Here is an 18,576-nt window from a genome sequence, read left to right on the forward strand (position 1 = left end):
ATTCCCAAAAAAATCCCAAAAATTCTCTGAATCCCAAAAGTCCCTAAAATCCCAAATCCCAATTTTAAAAAAAAAAATTTGAAAAAAAAAATCCATAAAAATTCGAAAAAAATTCGAAAAAAATTAAAAAAAAACCCCCCAAAAATTGGAAAAAAATTCCAAAAAAATTCCAAAAAATTCCCAAAAATTCCCTGAATCCCAAAAATCCCTAAAATCCCAAATTTTCCCCCAGAGTGACGAGCTGGGAGTTCAGAAGCGGCTCCGGACCGAGGTGATCCAGCTGGAGGACACCTTGGCCCAGGTGCGCAAAGAGTACGAGATGCTGCGGATCGAGTTCGAGCAGAACCTGGCGGCCAATGAGCAGGCGGGTGAGTCACCTGGGCCAGGTAAAAACACACCTGGGCCAGGTAAAAACACACCTGGGGAGCCCAAATTGCCAAAAATCCCCGAAAAAATCTGACGAAAATTGGATAAAAAATAGCCGAAAAATGGTAAAAAAATGGCTGAAAAATGAGCGAGAACAAGGGGAACACCTGGGGACAGGTAACACACCTGGGACAGGTAAAAACACACCTGGGACAGGTAATGACACACCTGGGACTGGTAAAAACAAACCTGGGGAGCCCAAATTGCCAAAAATCTCCAAAAAAATCCGATGAAAATTGGATAAAAAATGGCCGAAAAATGGTAAAAAAATGGCTGAAAAATGAGCGAAAATAAGGGGAACACCTGGGGACAGGTAACACACCTGGGACAGGTAACACACCTGAGACAGGTAAAAACACACCTGGGGAGCCCAAATTGCCAAAAATCCCCGAAAAAATCCGACGAAAAATGGATAAAAAATGGCCGAAAAATGGTAAAAAAATGGCTGAAAAATGAGCGAAAACAAGGGGAACACCTGGGGACAGGTAACACACCTGGGACAGGTAAACACACCTGGGACAGGTAAAAACACCTGGGACAGGTAAACACACTTGGGGAGCCAAAATTGCCAAAAATCCCCAAAAAAATCCGACGAAAATTGGATTAAAAATGGCCAAAAAATGGCTGAAAAATGAGCGAAAATAAGGGGAACATCTGGGACACACCTGGGACAGGTAAAAACACACCTGGGACAGGTAAAAATACACCTGGAGAACCCCAATTGCCAAAAATCCCCCAAAAAATCCGACGAAAATTGGATAAAAAATGGCCAAAAAATGGCGGAAAAATGAGAGAAAACAAAGGGAACACCTGGGACACACCTGGGGACAGGTAAAAACACACCTGGGGACAGGTAACACACCTGAGACAGGTAAAAACACACCTGGGGAGCCCAAATTGCCAAAAATCCCCGAAAAAATCCGACGAAAATTGGATAAAAAATGGCCAAAAAATGGCTGAAAAATGAGCGAAAATAAGGGGAACACCTGGGACACACCTGGGACAGGTAAAAACACACCTGGGGAGCCCAAAATCCCAAAAATTCCCCAAAAAATTCGGTTAAAAATGGCCAAAAATGGCTGAAAAATGAGCGAAAACAAAGGGAACACCTGGGACACACCTGGGACAGGTAACACACCTGGGGACACACCTGGGACACACCTGAGCTCACCTGGGACACTCTAAACACACCTGGGGACACACCTGGACACACCTGGGGACACACCTGGGACACACCTGGGGACACACCTGGGGACACGTAACACACCTGGGGACACACCTGGGGACACGTAACACACCTGGGGACACACCTGGACACACCTGGGCAGTGGAGACACACCTGGATTGTGACAGGGAGGAGCCACCTGAAACTCTCCTCAGACTGGGATGAGATTGGGGATGTCTCACCTGTGGGGTCTCACCTGTGGGGTCTCACCTGTGGGGTCTCACCTGTCTCACCTGTGGGGTCTCACCTGTGGGGTCTCACCTGTCTTACCTGTGTGGTCTCACCTGTGGGGTCTCACCTGTCTTACCTGTGGGGTCTCACCTGTCTCACCTGTGTGGTCTCACCTGTGGGGTCTCACCTGTCTTACCTGTGGGGTCTCACCTGTCTCACCTGTGGGGTCTCACCTGTGGGGTCTCACCTGTCTCACCTGTGGGGTCTCACCTGTGGGGTCTCACCTGTCTCACCTGTGGGGTCTCACCTGTCCCTCACCTGTCCATGTCTCACCTGTACAGGAGGAGATGGACATCAAGGTGTTACAATTCCGGAACAAGAAACTGCCTCACCTGTCCATTACCTGTCCCTCACCTGTCCCTCACCTGTGTCTCACCTGTGTCTCACTTGTCTCTCACCTGTATCTCACCTGTCTCACCTGTGTCTCACCTGTGTCACCTGTATCTCACCTGTGTCTCACCTGTGTCTCACCTGTGTCACCTGTATCTCACCTGTGTCTCACCTGTGTCTCACCTGTGTGTCACCTCTCACCTGTCCCTCACCTGTGTCTCACCTGTCCCGCACCTGTATCTCACCTGTGTCTCACCTGTCTCACCTGTATCTCACCTGTCTCTCACCTGTATCTCACCTGTCTCACCTGTATCTCACCTGTGTCTCACCTGTCTCACCTGTATCTCACCTGTCTCTCACCTGTATCTCACCTGTCTCACCTGTATCTCACCTGTGTCTCACCTGTCTCACCTGTCTCTCACCTGTATCTCACCTGTCCCGCACCTGTATCTCACCTGTGTCTCACCTGTCTCACCTGTATGTCACCTGTGTCTCACCTGTGTCTCACCTGTGTCTCACCTGTGTCTCACCTGTCTCACCTGTATCTCACCTGTGTCTCACCTGTGTCTCACCTGTATCTCACCTGTGTCTCACCTGTGTCTCACCTGTCTCACCTGTGTCTCACCTGTGTCTCACCTGTGTCTCACTTGTCTCTCACCTGTATCTCACCTGTATCTCACCTGTGCAGGTCCCATCAACCGGGAGATGCGTCACCTGATCAGTTCCCTGCAGAACCACAACCACCAGCTCAAGGGGGACGTGCAGCGCTACAAACGCAAACTGCGCGAGGTGCAGGGCGAGATCAACAAGGTGAGCTCACCTGGGCACAGGTGACACACCTGGGGGGGATAAAACACACCTGGGGAGACCAAATTGCCAAAAATCCCCGAAAAAATCCCGCTAAAAATGGCCAAAAAATGGCAGAAAAATGACTGAAAACAAGGGGAACACCTGGGACACACCTGGGGACACACCTGGGGACACCTGGGGACACCTGGGACACACTTGGCGACACACCTGGGGACACACCTGGGACACACCTCGGGACACACCTGGGGACACACCTGGGACACACCTCGGGACACACCTGGGGACACCTGGGGACACCTGGGGACACACCTGGGACACACCTGAGGACACCTGGGACACACCTGAGGACACCTGGGGACACACCTGGGACACACCTGAGGACACCTGGGACACACCTGAGGACACCTGGGGACACACCTGGGGACACACCTGGGGACACACCTGGGACACACCTGGGGACACACCTGGGGACACACCTGGGACACACCTGGGACACACCTGGGACACACCTGGGGACACACCTGGGACACACCTGGGACACACCTGGGACACACCTGGGGACACACCTGGGACACACCTGGGACACACCTGGGGACACACCTGGGGACACCTGGACACACCTGGGGACACACCTGGGACACACCTGGGGACACCTGGAGAGACCTGGGACACACCTGGGGGCACCTGGGACACACCTGGGACACACCTGGGACACACCTGGGGGCACACCTGGGGGGACACCTGGGGGGACACCTGGGGACACCTGGAGAGACCTGGGACACACCTGGGACACACCTGGGACACACCTGGGGACACACCTGGGACACACCTGGGGACACACCTGGGACACACCTGGGACACACCTGGGGACACACCTGGGACACACCTGGGACACAACTGGGGACACACCTGGGACACACCTGGGGACACACCTGGGAGGGACTTTGGGTCAACACCTTTGCTTGAAGTGGTTGTGGTCCCTTTAAGAGATGGGCGTGGCCACATAAAGGGGCGTGGCCCCTTTAAGAGACAGGTGAAGCCATTCTAAAGGGGCGTGGCTCCTTTAAGAGATGGGTGTGACCTTTTTAGAGGCATGGCCAATAAAAAGGGGGTGTGGTCACTTTAAGAGATGGGCGTGGCCTATTTAAATGGACGTGGGCAATAAAAAAAGGGTGTGGCTCCTTTAAAAGTAAAGGGGTGTGGCCTTATAAAAAGGGGCGTGGTCTATTTAATATTTAAATGTGTGTGGCTCCTTTAAGAGCTAAAATGGGCGTGGCCTTATATAAACGGGCGTGGCCTCACGCAAATGGGCGTGGTCTCATTCAAATGGGCGTGGTCTCATTTTAAATGGGTGTGGCGCATAACCTCATTTTAAATGGGCGTGGCCTCATTTTTAAATGGGCATGGTCTCATTTTAAATGGATGTGACGTCATTTAAAATGGGCGTGACCTCATATAAATGGGCGTGTCCTCATATAAATGGGTGTGGCTTCATTTAAAATGGGCGTGGCCTCATTCAAATGGGCGTGGCCTCATTCATATGGGTGTGGCCTCATTCAAATAGGTGTTTCCTCATATCAATGGGCGTGGCCTCGTATCAATGGGTGTGGTCTTATCTAAATGGGCGTGGCCTTATATTTTAATGGGTGTGGCCTCATATAAATGGGTGTGTCCTAATTTTTAAATAGGCGTGACCTCATTTAAATGGGCGTGATGTCATTTAAAATGGGCGTGGCCTCATTTTAAATGGGCGTGGCCTGATTTTTAAATGGGTGTGGCCTCATTTAAATGGGCGTGGCCTGATTTTTAAATGGGTGTGGCCTCATTTCAAATGGGCGTGGCTTCATTTAAATGGGCGTGGCCTCATTCAAATGGGCGTGTCGTGACTCCTCCCCCCCCCCTTTTTTTTTTTTAAGCTCCGCCTCCAGGCCAGCGGCGCCCCTCCCCCACCCACCCCCGCCCCTCCCCCACCCCCTCCCCCCTCCTCCTCCTCAGGCCCCGCCCCCTCCTCAAGCTCCGCCCCTCACCCTTCCGAAGAAGCCCCGCCCCCTCCATCAGCACAAGCCACGCCCCTTTCTGACGACAAAGAGGGCGTGGCTTCCTCCTCATCATCATCCTCAGGCCCCGCCCCTTCGGACACGCCCAAACAAGCCCCGCCCCCTCCTAAGGAAGAAGAGGAGGAGCCTCCAGGCCCCGCCCCCAATTCAAACCCCGCCCCCATTTCAAGCCCCGCCCCCTCCCAAGCCCCGCCCCCTCCCAGGGCTCCGCCCCCTCCCAGGCCACGCCCCGAGCGCGGGATTGGTCGGGACAGGCCAAAAGGGGCGGGGCTTGAAGAGGCCAAGAAAAAGGACTCGGAGGTGTTGAAGCAGCTCAGGGCGGAACTGAAGTGAGTATGCAAATGAGATGGTAATGAGGGGGCGGGGTTTAATTGGGGAGGGGTCTTGGAGAGGTTTTGGGAAAAATTTGGGTGAAATTTGGAAAAATTTGGGTTTTTTTAGGGGATTTTTTGGGGATTTTGGGGGGATTTTGGGAGGTTTTAGGGGTATTTATGCAAATTAGATGCAAATGAGGGGGTGGGGTTTAATTGGGGAGGGGTCTGGGTGGGATTTTGGGGAAAATTTGGGTGAAATTTGGGGAATTTTGGGGTTTTTAGGGGATTTTTAGATGATTTTTTTGGGAATTTTGGGAGGTTTTATGGGTGTTTATGCAAATGAGATGCAAATGAGGGGGTGGGAAAAATGAGGGAGGGGCCCTGAGGGGGATTTTGGGAAAAATTTGGGTGAAATTTGGGGAATTTTGGGAATTTTAGGATAATTTTTAAGGGTTTTTAGAAGAAATTTGGAGTAAAAATAAAGTGGGTGGAGCTAAATAAATGGGCGTGGCCATCCTAAATATGCAAATGAGATGCAAATGAGATTCAGATCACTCCCATAAAGGAGAAGGAAAATGGACGAAATTTCGGGGAATTTTTTTGTTATTTTTTGGTCAATTTTGGTGAATTTTTCATGGATTTTTCACGGAAAAAAAATTGGGTTGAACTTCAAAAGGGGCGTGGCCTTTTCCAAATATGCAAATGAGATGCAAATGAGATTTAAATCACTCCCAGGAAGGTGCAGGAGAACCAGAAGGAGAAAATTTAAATTTGGAACAATTTTTTGAGTATTTTTGACTCAATTTTTGTGGAATTTTTCACTGAAAAAAAAATTGGGTGGAGCCCAAAAAGGGGCGTGGCCTTTCCAAATATGCAAATAAGATGTAAATTTTATGCAAATTTCCCCCAGGAAAGCCCAGGAGAACCAGAAGGAAACAGAAATTTGGGACCAATTTTTTTGGTGTTTTATTTCCAAATTTTGGGGTTTTTTTAAATGAGAAAAGTGGGAGGAGCCCAAAAAGGGGCGTGGCCATTTTGATTATGCAAATGAGATGCAAATTATATTCAAATCGCTTCCGGAAAGGAGAAGGAAAACCAGAAGGAGACGAAATTTTGATTTTTTTTGGTCAAATTTTGTGGAATTTTTACGGGAAAAAAGGGGGTGGAGCCAAATAAAGGGGCGTGGCCATTCCAAATATGCAAATGAGATGCAAATGAGATTCAAATTTCCCCCAAGAAAGCCCAGGAGAACCAGAAGGAGAGAAAATTTTGAGAGAGATTTTTGAGGTTAATTTTTGGGTGATTTTGATGAAATAAAAAAGGGTGGAGCCAAATAAAGGGGTGTGGCCATAATGAATATGCAAATGAGATGCAAATGAGATGCAAATGATCCCAGGAAGACACAGAAGAACGAGAAGAAAAAATCTTAATTTTGGGGTAATTTTTTGGGTATTTTTGTGCCAATTTTTATGGAATTTTCACTGAAAAAAAAAATTGGGTGGAGCCCAAAGGGGGCGTGGCCTTTCCAAATATGCAAATGAGATGTAAATTTTATGCAAATTAACCCCAGGGAAGCCCAGGAGAACCAGAAGGAGAAAATTAAATTTGGGAGGAATTTTTGGTTATCATAAAAATTTGGGGGTTTTTTATGGGAAAAAAATGGGTGGAGCCCAAAAATGGGCGTGGCCTTTCCCAATATGCAAATGAGATGCAAATGAGATGCAAATTTCCCCCAGGAAAGCCCAGGAGAACCAAAAGGAGAAAATTCAAATTTTGAAACAATTTTTTTGGGTCTTTTTTGGTCAATTTTTGAGTATTTTTTACGGGGAAAAAATGGGGTGGAGCCAAATAAAGGGGCGTGGCCATTCCAAATATGCAAATGAGATGCAAATGAGATTCAAATTAACCCCAGGAAAGCCCAGGAGAACCAGAAGGAGAAAATTAAATTTGGGAGGAATTTTTGGTTATTTTATTGTAAAAATTTGGGGGTTTTTTTATGGGAAAAAAATGGGTGGAGCCCAAAAATGGGCGTGGCCATTCCAAATATGCAAATGAGATGCAAATGAGATTCAAATTAACCCAGGAAAGCCCAGGAGAACCAGAAGGAGATGAAGCTGCTGCTGGACATGTACAAATCGGCGCCCAAAGAGCAGCGGGACAAGGTGACCCTGATGGCGGCCGAGAGGAAGAGCAAGGCCGAGGTAATTAGCGCTAATTAATGGCTAATTAATTAATAATTAATACCTAGATTGACGCCAGGGAGGCGGTAGGTCTTAATTAGGTGTTAATTGTTAATTAGAGGGTGGAAAAAGCGTAAAAAAATAAGGAAAATAGGAGGAAATGGGGGTTATTAGCGCTAATTAATGGGTAATTAATTAATAATTAATAGCCTGGGAGTGATGCACGTCACAGCAGTGTCTAATGAGGCGTTAATTAATTGCTAATGAGGTGCTTATTAACTGCTAATGAGGTATTAATTAATTGCTAATGAGTCATTGACTGCTAATTAGGCATTAATTAACTACTAATGAGGTGTTAATTAACTGCTAATGAGGCAATAATTGACTGCTAACGGGGCATTAATTAATTTCTAATGGGGCATTAATTGACTGCTAATGAGGCCTTAATTAACTGCTAATGCTGCTCTAATTAACTGTTAATGAGGCATTAATTAACTCATTAATTGACTCATTCTCAGCACAAAAATGGGGATAATAAGAGGGAATTAATTAATTGACTAATAATTAATGAGGTGTTAATGGCAGAGAAATTAGTGCAGAGCTCATTAGTGGCAGAGAAATGGGGAAAATAGGAGGAAATAGGGGTAATTAGCACTAATTAATCCTAATTAATTAATAATTAATACCCTGGGTGGGGCTTGAACATTAGTGGGTCTTAATTATGGGGTTAATGAGGTGTTAATCATTAATTAGAGGCTCATTAGGGGCTCAGAAATGGGGATAATAAGGGTAATTAGTGCTAATTAATGGCTAATTAATAAATGCTGGGGATAAGAGGAATGTTTGTGTAGTTGCTAATGAGGTGTTAATTAATTGCTAATGGGTATTAATTAACTGCTAATGAGCCATTAACTGCTAATGAACCATTAACTGCTAATGAGGCAATAATTAACTGTTAATGAGGCATTAATTGATTGCCAATTAGGCATTAATTAACTCATTAATTGGCTCATTAGCAGCCCAAAAATAAGGGTTAATAAGAGGAAATTGATGAATTGATTGACTAATTAATTAATGAGGTGTTAATGGGTAATTAGAGCTCATTAGTGGCGGAGAAATGGGAATAATGGCTTAATCAATTACTAATTAATGATTATTTATGATTAATTAAGGATTATTAATGACTAATTAGTGATTATTAATGACTAATTAATGAACTGGAGGAGCAGAAACAACACGAGAACCAAAATTCATTTCAGTCATTAATTCTTCCCATTGATTCCCACTGATAAATAAGTGAACTAATGACCAAATATTGACAAATTAATGATTATTAGTGGCTAATAATGATTATTAATGGCTAATTAATTAGCTGGAGGAGCAGAAACAACACGAGAACCAAAATTCTTTCTGGTCATTAATTCTTCCCATTAATTCCCACTGATAAATAAGTGAACTAATGACCAAATATTGAAAAATTAATGATTACTAGTGGCTAATAATGATTATTAATGGCTAATTAATCAACTGGAGGAGCAGAAACAACACAAGACCCAAAATTCTTTCTGGTCATTAATTCTTCCCATTAACTCCCACTGCTAAATAACCTACTAAATTATTAATTAATTACTAATAAACGATTATTAGTGACTAATAAACGGCTATTAATGGCTAATTAATGGCTAATTAATGGTTAATTAATCAGCTGGAGGAGCTGCGGCTGCGCTGGCGGGAGCTGGAGGAGCGGGAACGGCGCGAGAGCAAAAAACTGGCGGACGAGGAGGCGCTGAGGAGGCTGAGGGCCAGCGAGGAGCAGATCGAGCACCTGCAGCGGCGCCTGGCGGCCACCAAACAGGTGAGGGACACACCTGGGACAGGTGAGACACACCTGGACACACCTGGGGAGAGCAAAATCCCAAAAATCACAAAAATTCCCGAAAAAATCCGATGAAAATTGGATAAAAAATGGCCGAAAAATGAGTGAAAATAAGGGGAACACCTGGGACACACCTGAGCTCACCTGGGACAGGTAACACACCTGGGACAGGTAATGACACACCTGGGACAGGTAAAGACACACCTGGGGAGACCAAAATCCCAAAAATCACAAAAATTCCCCAAAAAATCCGATGAAAATTGGATAAAAAATGGCCGAAAAATGAGCGAAAATAAGGGGAGCACCTGGGACACACCTGGGACAGGTAACACACCTGGGCACAGGTAAACACACCTGGGACAGGTAATGACACACCTGGGACAGGTAATGACACACCTGGGACAGGTGAGACACACCTGGGGAGACCAAAATGCCAAAAATCACAAAAATTCCCGAAAAAATCCGATGAAAATTGGATAAAAAATGGCCGAAAAATGAGCGAAAATAAGGGGAACACCTGGGACACACCTGGGGACACCTGAGACAGGTAACACACCTGGGACAGGTAATGACACACCTGGGACAGGTGAGACAGGTAAAGACACACCTGGGGAGACCAAAATCCCAAAAATCACAAAAATTCCCCAAAAAAATCTGATGAAAATTGGATTAAAAATGGCTGAAAAATGAATGAAAATAAGGGGAACACCTGGGACACACCTGGGGACAGGTAACACACCTGGGGATACCTGGGACACACCTGGGGACAGGTAACACACCTGGGGATACCTGGGACACACCTGGGACAGGTAATGACGCACCTGGAGAGACCAAAATGCCAAAAATCACAAAAATTCCCCAAAAAATCCGATGAAAATTGGATAAAAAATGGCCGAAAAATGAGCGAAAATAAGGGGAACACCTGGGACACACCTGGGGACAGGTAACACACCTGGGGACAGGTAAAGACACACCTGGGACAGGTAATGACACACCTGGGGAGACCAAAATCCCAAAAATCACAAAAATTCCCGAAAAAATCCGATGAAAATTGGATTTAAAATGGCCGAAAAATGAGCGAAAATAAGGGGAACACCTGGGACACACCTGAGCTCACCTGGGACAGGTAACACACCTGGGGATACCTGGGACACACCTGGGACAGGTAACACACTTGGGACAGGTAATGACACACCTGGGGAGACCAAAATGCCAAAAATCACAAAAATTCCCGAAAAAATCCGATGAAAATTGGATAAAAAATGGCCGAAAAATGAGTGAAAATAAGGGGAACACCTGGGACACACCTGGGGACAGGTAACACACCTGGGACAGGTAATGACACACCTGGGACAGGTGAGACACACCTGGACACACCTGGGGAGAGCAAAATGCCAAAAATCACAAAAATTCCCGAAAAAATCCGATGAAAATTGGATAAAAAATGGCCGAAAAATGAGCGAAAATAAGGGGAACACTTGGGACACACCTGGGGACAGGTAACACACCTGGGGATACCTGGGACTCACCTGGGACAGGTAATGACACACCTGGGGAGAGCAAAATCCCAAAAATCACAAAAATTCCCCAAAAAATCCGATGAAAATTGGATTAAAAATGGCCGAAAAATGAGTGAAAATAAGGGGAACACCTGGGACACACCTGAGCTCACCTGGGACAGGTAAAAACACACCTGGGACAGGTAATGACACACCTGGGGAGACCAAAATGCCAAAAATCACAAAAATTCCCCAAAAAATCCGATGAAAATTGGATTTAAAATGGCTGAAAAATGAGCGAAAATAAGGGGAACACCTGGGACACACCTGGGGACACCTGGGACAGGTAATGACACCTGGGGATACCTGGGACACACCTGGGACAGGTAATGACACACCTGGGACAGGTAATGACACACCTGGGACAGGTGAGACAGGTAAAGACACACCTGGGGAGACCAAAATGTCAAAAATCACAAAAATTCCCGAAAAAATCCGATGAAAATTGGATAAAAAATGGCTGAAAAATGAGCGAAAATAAGGGGAGCACCTGGGACACACCTGAGACACACCTGGGACAGGTAATGACACACCTGGGACAGGTAATGACACACCTGGGGACAGGTAACACACCTGGGGATACCTGGGACACACCTGGGACAGGTAATGACACACCTGGGGAGACCAAAATCCCAAAAATCACAAAAATTCCCAAAAAAATCCGATGAAAATTGGATAAAAAATGGCCGAAAAATGAGCGAAAATAAGGGGAACACCTGGGACACACCTGGGGACAGGTAACACACCTGGGGATACCTGGGACACACCTGGGACAGGTAATGACACACCTGGGGAGACCAAAATGCCAAAAATCACAAAAATTCCCCAAAAAAATCCGATGAAAATTGGATTAAAAATGGCCGAAAAATGAGCGAAAATAAGGGGAACACCTGGGACACACCTGGACACACCTGGGCAATGGAATGGCGGCCATCTTGTCTTGTTCCCTAATGGCAGCCATCTTGTCCCACCCCCTGACCTCCGCCATCTTGTCCCTTCCCCTAATAGCCTGATAGCCGCCATCTTAGTTTACTCCGTGACAGCAGCCATCTTGTCCCATTCCCTGACGCTTTGCTCTACTCCATGAAGGCGGCCATTTTGTCCCATTCCCTAATGGCGGCCATCTTGTCTCTTCTCCTAATGTCAGCCATCTTGTCTCTTCTCCTAATGTCAGCCATCTTGTCTCTTCTCCTAATGTCAGCCATCTTGTCCCATTCCTTATGTCGGCCATCTTGTCTCACCTCCTGACAGCAGCCATCTTGTCCCACCCCCCTGACCTCCTCCATCTTGTCCCATTCCCTAATGGCAGCCATCTTAGTTTATTCCCTAATGGCGGCCATCTTGTCCTTCCTCCTGACCTCCTCCATCTTCTCCCATTCCCTAATGTCGGCCATCTTGTCCCATTCCTATTGGTGGCCATCTTGTCCTTCCCCCTGACAGCAGCCATCTTGCCCCATTTCAAAATGGCGGCCATCTTGTCCCACCCCCCAACTTCCACCATCTTGTCCCATTCCCCAATGGCAGCCATCTTGTCTCTCCCCCTGAGGGTGGCCATCTTGTCCCATTCCCTAATGACTGCCATCTTCCCTTTCCTTTAACGGCGGCCATCTTGTCTTTCCTCCTGATGGTGGCCATCTTGTCCCGTCCCTAATGTCGGCCATCTTGTCCCTCCCCCGACAGCGGCCATCTTCTCCCATTCCCTAATGTCAGCCATCTTGTTATATCCCATAATGGCGGCCATCTTGTCCCACACCCCAACTTCCACCATCTTGTCCTTCCTCCTGATGGCGGCCATCTTGTCCCATACCCTGACAGCGGCCATCTTGTCCTTCCCCCTGACAGCGGCCATCTTCTCCCATTCCCTAATGTCAGCCATCTTGTTATATCCCATAATGGCGGCCATCTTGTCCTTCCTCCTGATGGCGGCCATCTTGTCCTTCCCCCCAACATCCACCATCTTGTCCCTCCCCCTGACCTCCCTCACCTCTCCCCACCCCCTGATGGCAGCCATCTTGTTTTCTGCCCAGGAGGAGGAGGCGCTGCTGTCGGAGATGGACGTGACGGGCCACCCCTGACCTCCTCCATCTTCCCTTTCCCCTAACGGCGGCCATCTTGTCCCATTCCTTATCTCCACCATCTTGTCCTTCCCCCTGACAGCAGCCATCTTGCCCCATTTCCAAATTGCAGCCATCTTGTCCTATTCCCTAATGACTGCCATCTTCCCTTTCCTTTAACGGCAGCCATCTTGTCCTTCCTCCTGACCTCCTCCATCTTGTCCCATTCCCTAATGGCGACCATCTTGTCTCTCCTCCTAACAGCGGCCATCTTGTCTCGTCCCTAATGTCGGCCATCTTGTCCCTCCCCCTGACAGCGGCCATCTTGTCTTATTCTCTAATGTCAGCCATCTTGTTATATCCCATAATGGTGGCCATCTTGTCCTTCCTCCTGATGGCGGCCATTTTGTCCCACCCCCTGACTTCCTCCATCTTCTCCCACCCCTGACCTCCGCCATCTTGTCCCACCCTCTAATAGCAGCCATCTTGTCCTGTTCTCTATTGGCGGCCATCTTGTCCTTCCTCCTAACAGCGGCCATATTGTCCCTCCCCCAAATGGCGGCCATCTTGTCCTTCCTCCTAACAGCGGCCATATTGTCCCTCCCCCTAATGGCGGCCATCTTGTCCTTCCTCCTAACAGCGGCCATCTTGTCCCTCCCCCAAAAGGTGGCCATCTTGTCCTTCCTCCTAACAGCGGCCATATTGTCCCTCCCCCTAATGGCGGCCATCTTGTCCTTCCTCCTAACAGCGGCCATATTGTCCCTCCCCCTAATGGCGGCCATCTTGTTCCCTGCTCTTATCCCATTCCCTCATGGCGGCCATCTTGTCCCTCCCCTTGACCTCCCTCACCTCTCCCCACCCCCTGATGGCGGCCATCTTGTTTTCCCCCTTTCAGGAAGAGGAGGCGCTGCTGTCGGAGATGGACGTGACGGGCCACCCCTGACCTCCTCCATCTTCCCTTTCCCCTAACGGCGGCCATCTTGTCCCATTCCCTAATGGCGGCCATCTTCTCTTTCCTTTAACGGTGGCCATCTTATCCCATTTCCTAATGGCGGCCATCTTGTCCCATTCCCTAATGTCAGCCATCTTAGTTTATTCTATAACGGCGGCCATCTTGTCCCATAACCTAATGGCTGCCATCTTCCCTTTCCTTTAACAGCGGCCATCTTGTCCCACCCCCCAACTTCCACCATCTTGTCCCATTTCCCTTAATGGCGGCAATCTTGTTATATCCCATAATGGCGGCCATCTTGTCCCCTTTTCTAATGGCGGCCATCTTGGTCCACCTCCTGAAGGCAGCCATCTTGCCTCTCCCACTGATAGCGGCCATCTTGTCCTTCCCACTGACCTCCTCCATCTTCCCTTTCCTTTAACAGCGGCCATCTTGTCCAACCCCCCCCCAACTTCCACCATCTTGTCCCGTTCCCCTAATGGCGGCCATCTTGTCCCACCCCGTAAAAACAACCTTTTTTTTTTTATTTTTTCCCTTCAGGAGGAGGAGGCGCTGCTGTCGGAGATGGACGTGACGGGCCAGGCCTTCGAGGACATGCAGGAGCAGAACCTGCGGCTGCTGCAGCAGCTCCGCGAGAAGGACGACGCCAACTTCAAACTGATGTCGGAGCGCATCAAGGCCAACCAGATCCACAAACTGCTCCGGGAGGAGAAGGACGAGCTGGCAGAGCAGGTGTTGGCCCTAAAGGCACAGGTAAAGTGATTTAAATAGTTATTAATAGCGATTAATAAGGGTTTATTAGGGATTAATAGCGTTTATTAGGGATTAATAGTCTTTATTAGGACTTTAATAGGTGTTAATGAGGGATTAATAGGTGTTAATAATGGTCTAAAGGTTGTAATAATGAGAAATTAGTGTCATTAATAGCGATTAATAGGGAATTATTAGGAATTAATAGGTTTTATTAGTTTTTTATTAGCTGCTATTAACTTTTTATTAGGAGTTATTAGCTGTTAATGAGGGATTAATAGGTGTTTAAATGCTCTAGAAGTTGCAGTAATGTTAAATTAGTATTTTTAATAGCCATTAATAAGGATTTATTAGGAATTAATAGGTTTTATTAGGTCGTTATTAGCAATTAATGAGTGATCAAGAGGTGTTAATAGGTGTTATTAAGACTCTTATGGTTGCAATAATGAGAAATTAATATCATTAATAGATGTTAATGAGGGTTTATTAGAAGTTAATAGCATTTAATAGGACTTTATTAGGTATTAATGAGTGATTAATAGGTGGTAATAAGTGCTAATAGGTGTTAATAATGCTCTAATAGTCGCACTAATGAGAAATTAATGTCATTAATAGCGATTAATGAGGATTTATTAGGAATTAATAGGGCTTATTAAGGATTAATAGCGTTTATTAGGACTTTAGTATTGATTAATGAGTGATTAATAGGTGTTAATAGGCGTTAATGATGGTCTAATAGTTGTAATAATGAACAATTAGTATTATTAATAGCCATTAATAAGCATTTATTAGTGATTAATACCATTTATTAGAACTTTATTAGCTATTAATTAGTGATTAATAGCCGCTAATCGGTGTAAATGGTGGTCTAACAGTTGCAAGAAAGAGCAATTAATATTATTAATAGCCACTAATGATTTATTAGGAGTTAATAGCATTTATTAGGTCTTTATTAGCTTGTTAATAGTCACTAATAAGTGATTAATAGCTGTTAATAAGGGCTAATGATGCCCTACTGCTCATTAATTAATTAATGAGTGTTATTAATTGCTGTTTATTAGTTCAAGTACTTGAAACGGAACTTAGTAATGGCCTAATAATTCCTAATAAATTCCTATTAATGGCTAATAAATCCCTAATAATTCCATAATTTCACCTAATAAAGCGCTGATTTCGCTAATAACTAATTAATAATTAATTAATGACACCCCTGGGCAGGTGGAGCTGCAGTTTCAGGTGGTCCAGGAGTCCAAGAACCCAACCCAGCCCCTAATAATTCCTAATAAATCCCTAATAATTCCTAATAATTGCCCTAAAAGCACCATAATTTGGGCTATTAACGCCCCGATTTCGCTAATAATAATTAATTAATGGCTAATAACTCACCTGGGCAGGTGGAGGCGCAGTTTCAGGTGGTGCAGGAGTTAAAAAACCCAACCTAGACCTTAATAATTCCTAATAATTACTAATAAATCCCTAATAAATCCCTAAAATCGCCATAATTTGGGCTATTAACGCCCCGATTTCGCTAATAATTAATTAATTAATGGCTAATAACTCACCTGGGCAGGTGGAGGCGCAGCTGCAGGTGGTGCAGAAGTCAAAAAACCCAACCTAGACCCTAATAAATCCCTAATAATGGCTATTAATTCCTAATAATTGCCCTAAAATCGCCATAATTTGGGCTATTAACGCCCCGATTTTGCTAATAATTAATTAATAATTAATTAATAACCCCTTAGACAGGTGGAGCTGCAGTTTCAGGTGGTGCAGGAGTCAAAAAACCCAACCTAGACCTTAATAATTCCTAATAATTACTAATAAATCCCTAATAAATCCCTAAAATCGCCATAATTTGGGCTATTAACGCCCCGATTTCGCTAATAATAATTAATTAATGGCTAATAACTCACCTGGGCAGGTGGAGGCACAGCTGCAGGTGGTGCAGGAGTCAAAAAACCCAACCTAGACCCTAATAAGTCCCTAATAACGGCTATTAATTCCTAATAATTGCCCTAAAATCGCCATAATTTGGGCTATTAACGCCCCGATTTCGCTAATAATAATTAATTAATGGCTAATAACCCCCCTGGGCAGGTGGAGGCGCAGCTGCAGGTGGTGCAGGAGTCAAAAAACCCAACCTAGCCCCTAATAATTCCTAATAAATCCCTAATAATTCCTAATAAAGGCTAATAAATCCCTAATAATTCCACTATTTCCCCTATTAATGAGCCAATTTTGCTAATAGTAGACTAATTACTAATTAATTAATGATCTGGGCAGGTGGAGCTGCAGTTTCAGGTGGTGCAGGAGTCAAAAAACCCAACCTAGCCCCTAATAAATCCCTAATAATGGCTATTAATTCCTAATAATTGCCCTAAAATCGCCATAATTTGGGTTATTAACGCCCCGATTTTGCTAATAGTTAATTAATAATTAATTAATAACCCCTTAGACAGGTGGAGCTGCAGTTTCAGGTGGTGCAGGAGTCAAAAAACCCAACCTAGACCCTAATAATTCCTAATAATTACTAATAAATCCCTAATAAATCCCTAAAATCGCCATAATTTGGGCTATTAACGCCCCGATTTCGCTAATAATAATTAATTAATGGCTAATAACTCACCTGGGCAGGTGGAGGCGCAGCTGCAGGTGGTGCAGGAGTCAAAAAACCCAACCTAGACCTTAATAATTCCTAATAAATCCCTAATAATTCCTAATAATTGCCCTAAAATCGCCATAATTTGGGCTATTAACGCCCCGATTTCGCTAATAATTAATTAATTAATGGCTAATAACTCACCTGGGCAGGTGGAGGCGCAGCTGCAGGTGGTGCAGAAGCTGGAGGAGAAGGAAAGGGGCCTCCAGACCACCCTGGGGGCCGTGGAGAAGGAGCTGAACCTTCGCTCTCAGGCCCTGGAGCTGCACAAGAGGAAGGTAAAAAATAAATAATTTGGAAAATATTCAAATATTTTTAAACAATTTTTTTTGCCTTTTTTTTTTCAAATTTTTTCCTAATTTTTCCTAATTTTTTTCCAATTTTTTCCGTTTTTTTTCCCAATTTTTCCCAATTTTTTTTGCAATTTTTTTCCAATTTTTTCCTAATTTTTCTCAATTTTTTTTCCAATTTTTTCTTGGGTTTTTTTTTCAATTTTTCCCCAATTTTTCTCAATTTTTTCCCCAATTTTTTTCCCCTCAAATTTTCCCCAGTTTTTTCCTCCATTTTTTCCCATTTTTTTCCCAAACTTTTCTTGGTTTTTTCCCCAATTTTTTCCCCATTTTCCCCCCCATTTTTCCCAAATTTTTCTTGGTTTTTTTTTCCTCAATTTTCCCCCCAATTTTTTCCAAAAATTTTCTTGTTTTTTCCTAATTTTTTCCCAATTTTTTCCCCATTTTTTTTCCCAATTTTTTCCCAATTTTTCCTCAATTTTTGCCCAATTTTTTCACAATTTTCCCCAAATTTTCCCAATTTTTTTCCCATTTTTTCCTAATTTTTTCCCAATTTTCCCCCAAATTTTTCCCCCCATTTTTTTCCCAATTTTTTCCCAAATTTTTCTTGTTTTTTTCCCATTTTTTCCCCATTTTTCCCTATTTTTTTCCTCTATTTTTTCCAATTTTTTTCCCAATTTTTTCCCAATTTTTTTCCCCATTTTTCCCACAATTTTTTCCAAGAATTTTTGGACCCCAGGTGTCCCCAGGTGTGTCCCCAGGTGTGTCCCCAGGTGTGTCCCAGGTGTCCCCAGGTGTCCCCAGGTGTGTCCCCAGGTGTCCCCAGGTGTGTCCCCAGGTGTGTCCCAGGTGTGTCCCCAGGT

At 45.2% G+C, this 18,576-nt stretch overlaps 1 protein-coding gene across 1 annotated transcript in view; it reads left to right on the plus strand.

Annotated features, from left to right (window-relative positions):
- LOC310921986 (E3 ubiquitin-protein ligase BRE1B-like) overlaps positions 1-18,576 on the plus strand; it is a 56,548-nt gene that overhangs the window by 25,881 nt on the left and 12,091 nt on the right. The window contains exons 11-18 of the mRNA XM_083882253.1: positions 233-368; positions 2,901-3,022; positions 4,939-4,979; positions 5,037-5,408; positions 7,477-7,594; positions 9,279-9,428; positions 14,555-14,767; positions 17,576-17,701. Coding sequence (XP_083738379.1) covers positions 233-368; positions 2,901-3,022; positions 4,939-4,979; positions 5,037-5,408; positions 7,477-7,594; positions 9,279-9,428; positions 14,555-14,767; positions 17,576-17,701 — 1,278 coding nt within the window. The remainder of the gene's footprint in view (positions 1-232; positions 369-2,900; positions 3,023-4,938; positions 4,980-5,036; positions 5,409-7,476; positions 7,595-9,278; positions 9,429-14,554; positions 14,768-17,575; positions 17,702-18,576) is intronic.

The sequence above is a fragment of the Zosterops lateralis genome, assembly GCF_965231275.1.
Source record: "Zosterops lateralis genome assembly, chromosome: 39".
Classification (NCBI taxonomy): domain Eukaryota; kingdom Metazoa; phylum Chordata; class Aves; order Passeriformes; family Zosteropidae; genus Zosterops; species Zosterops lateralis.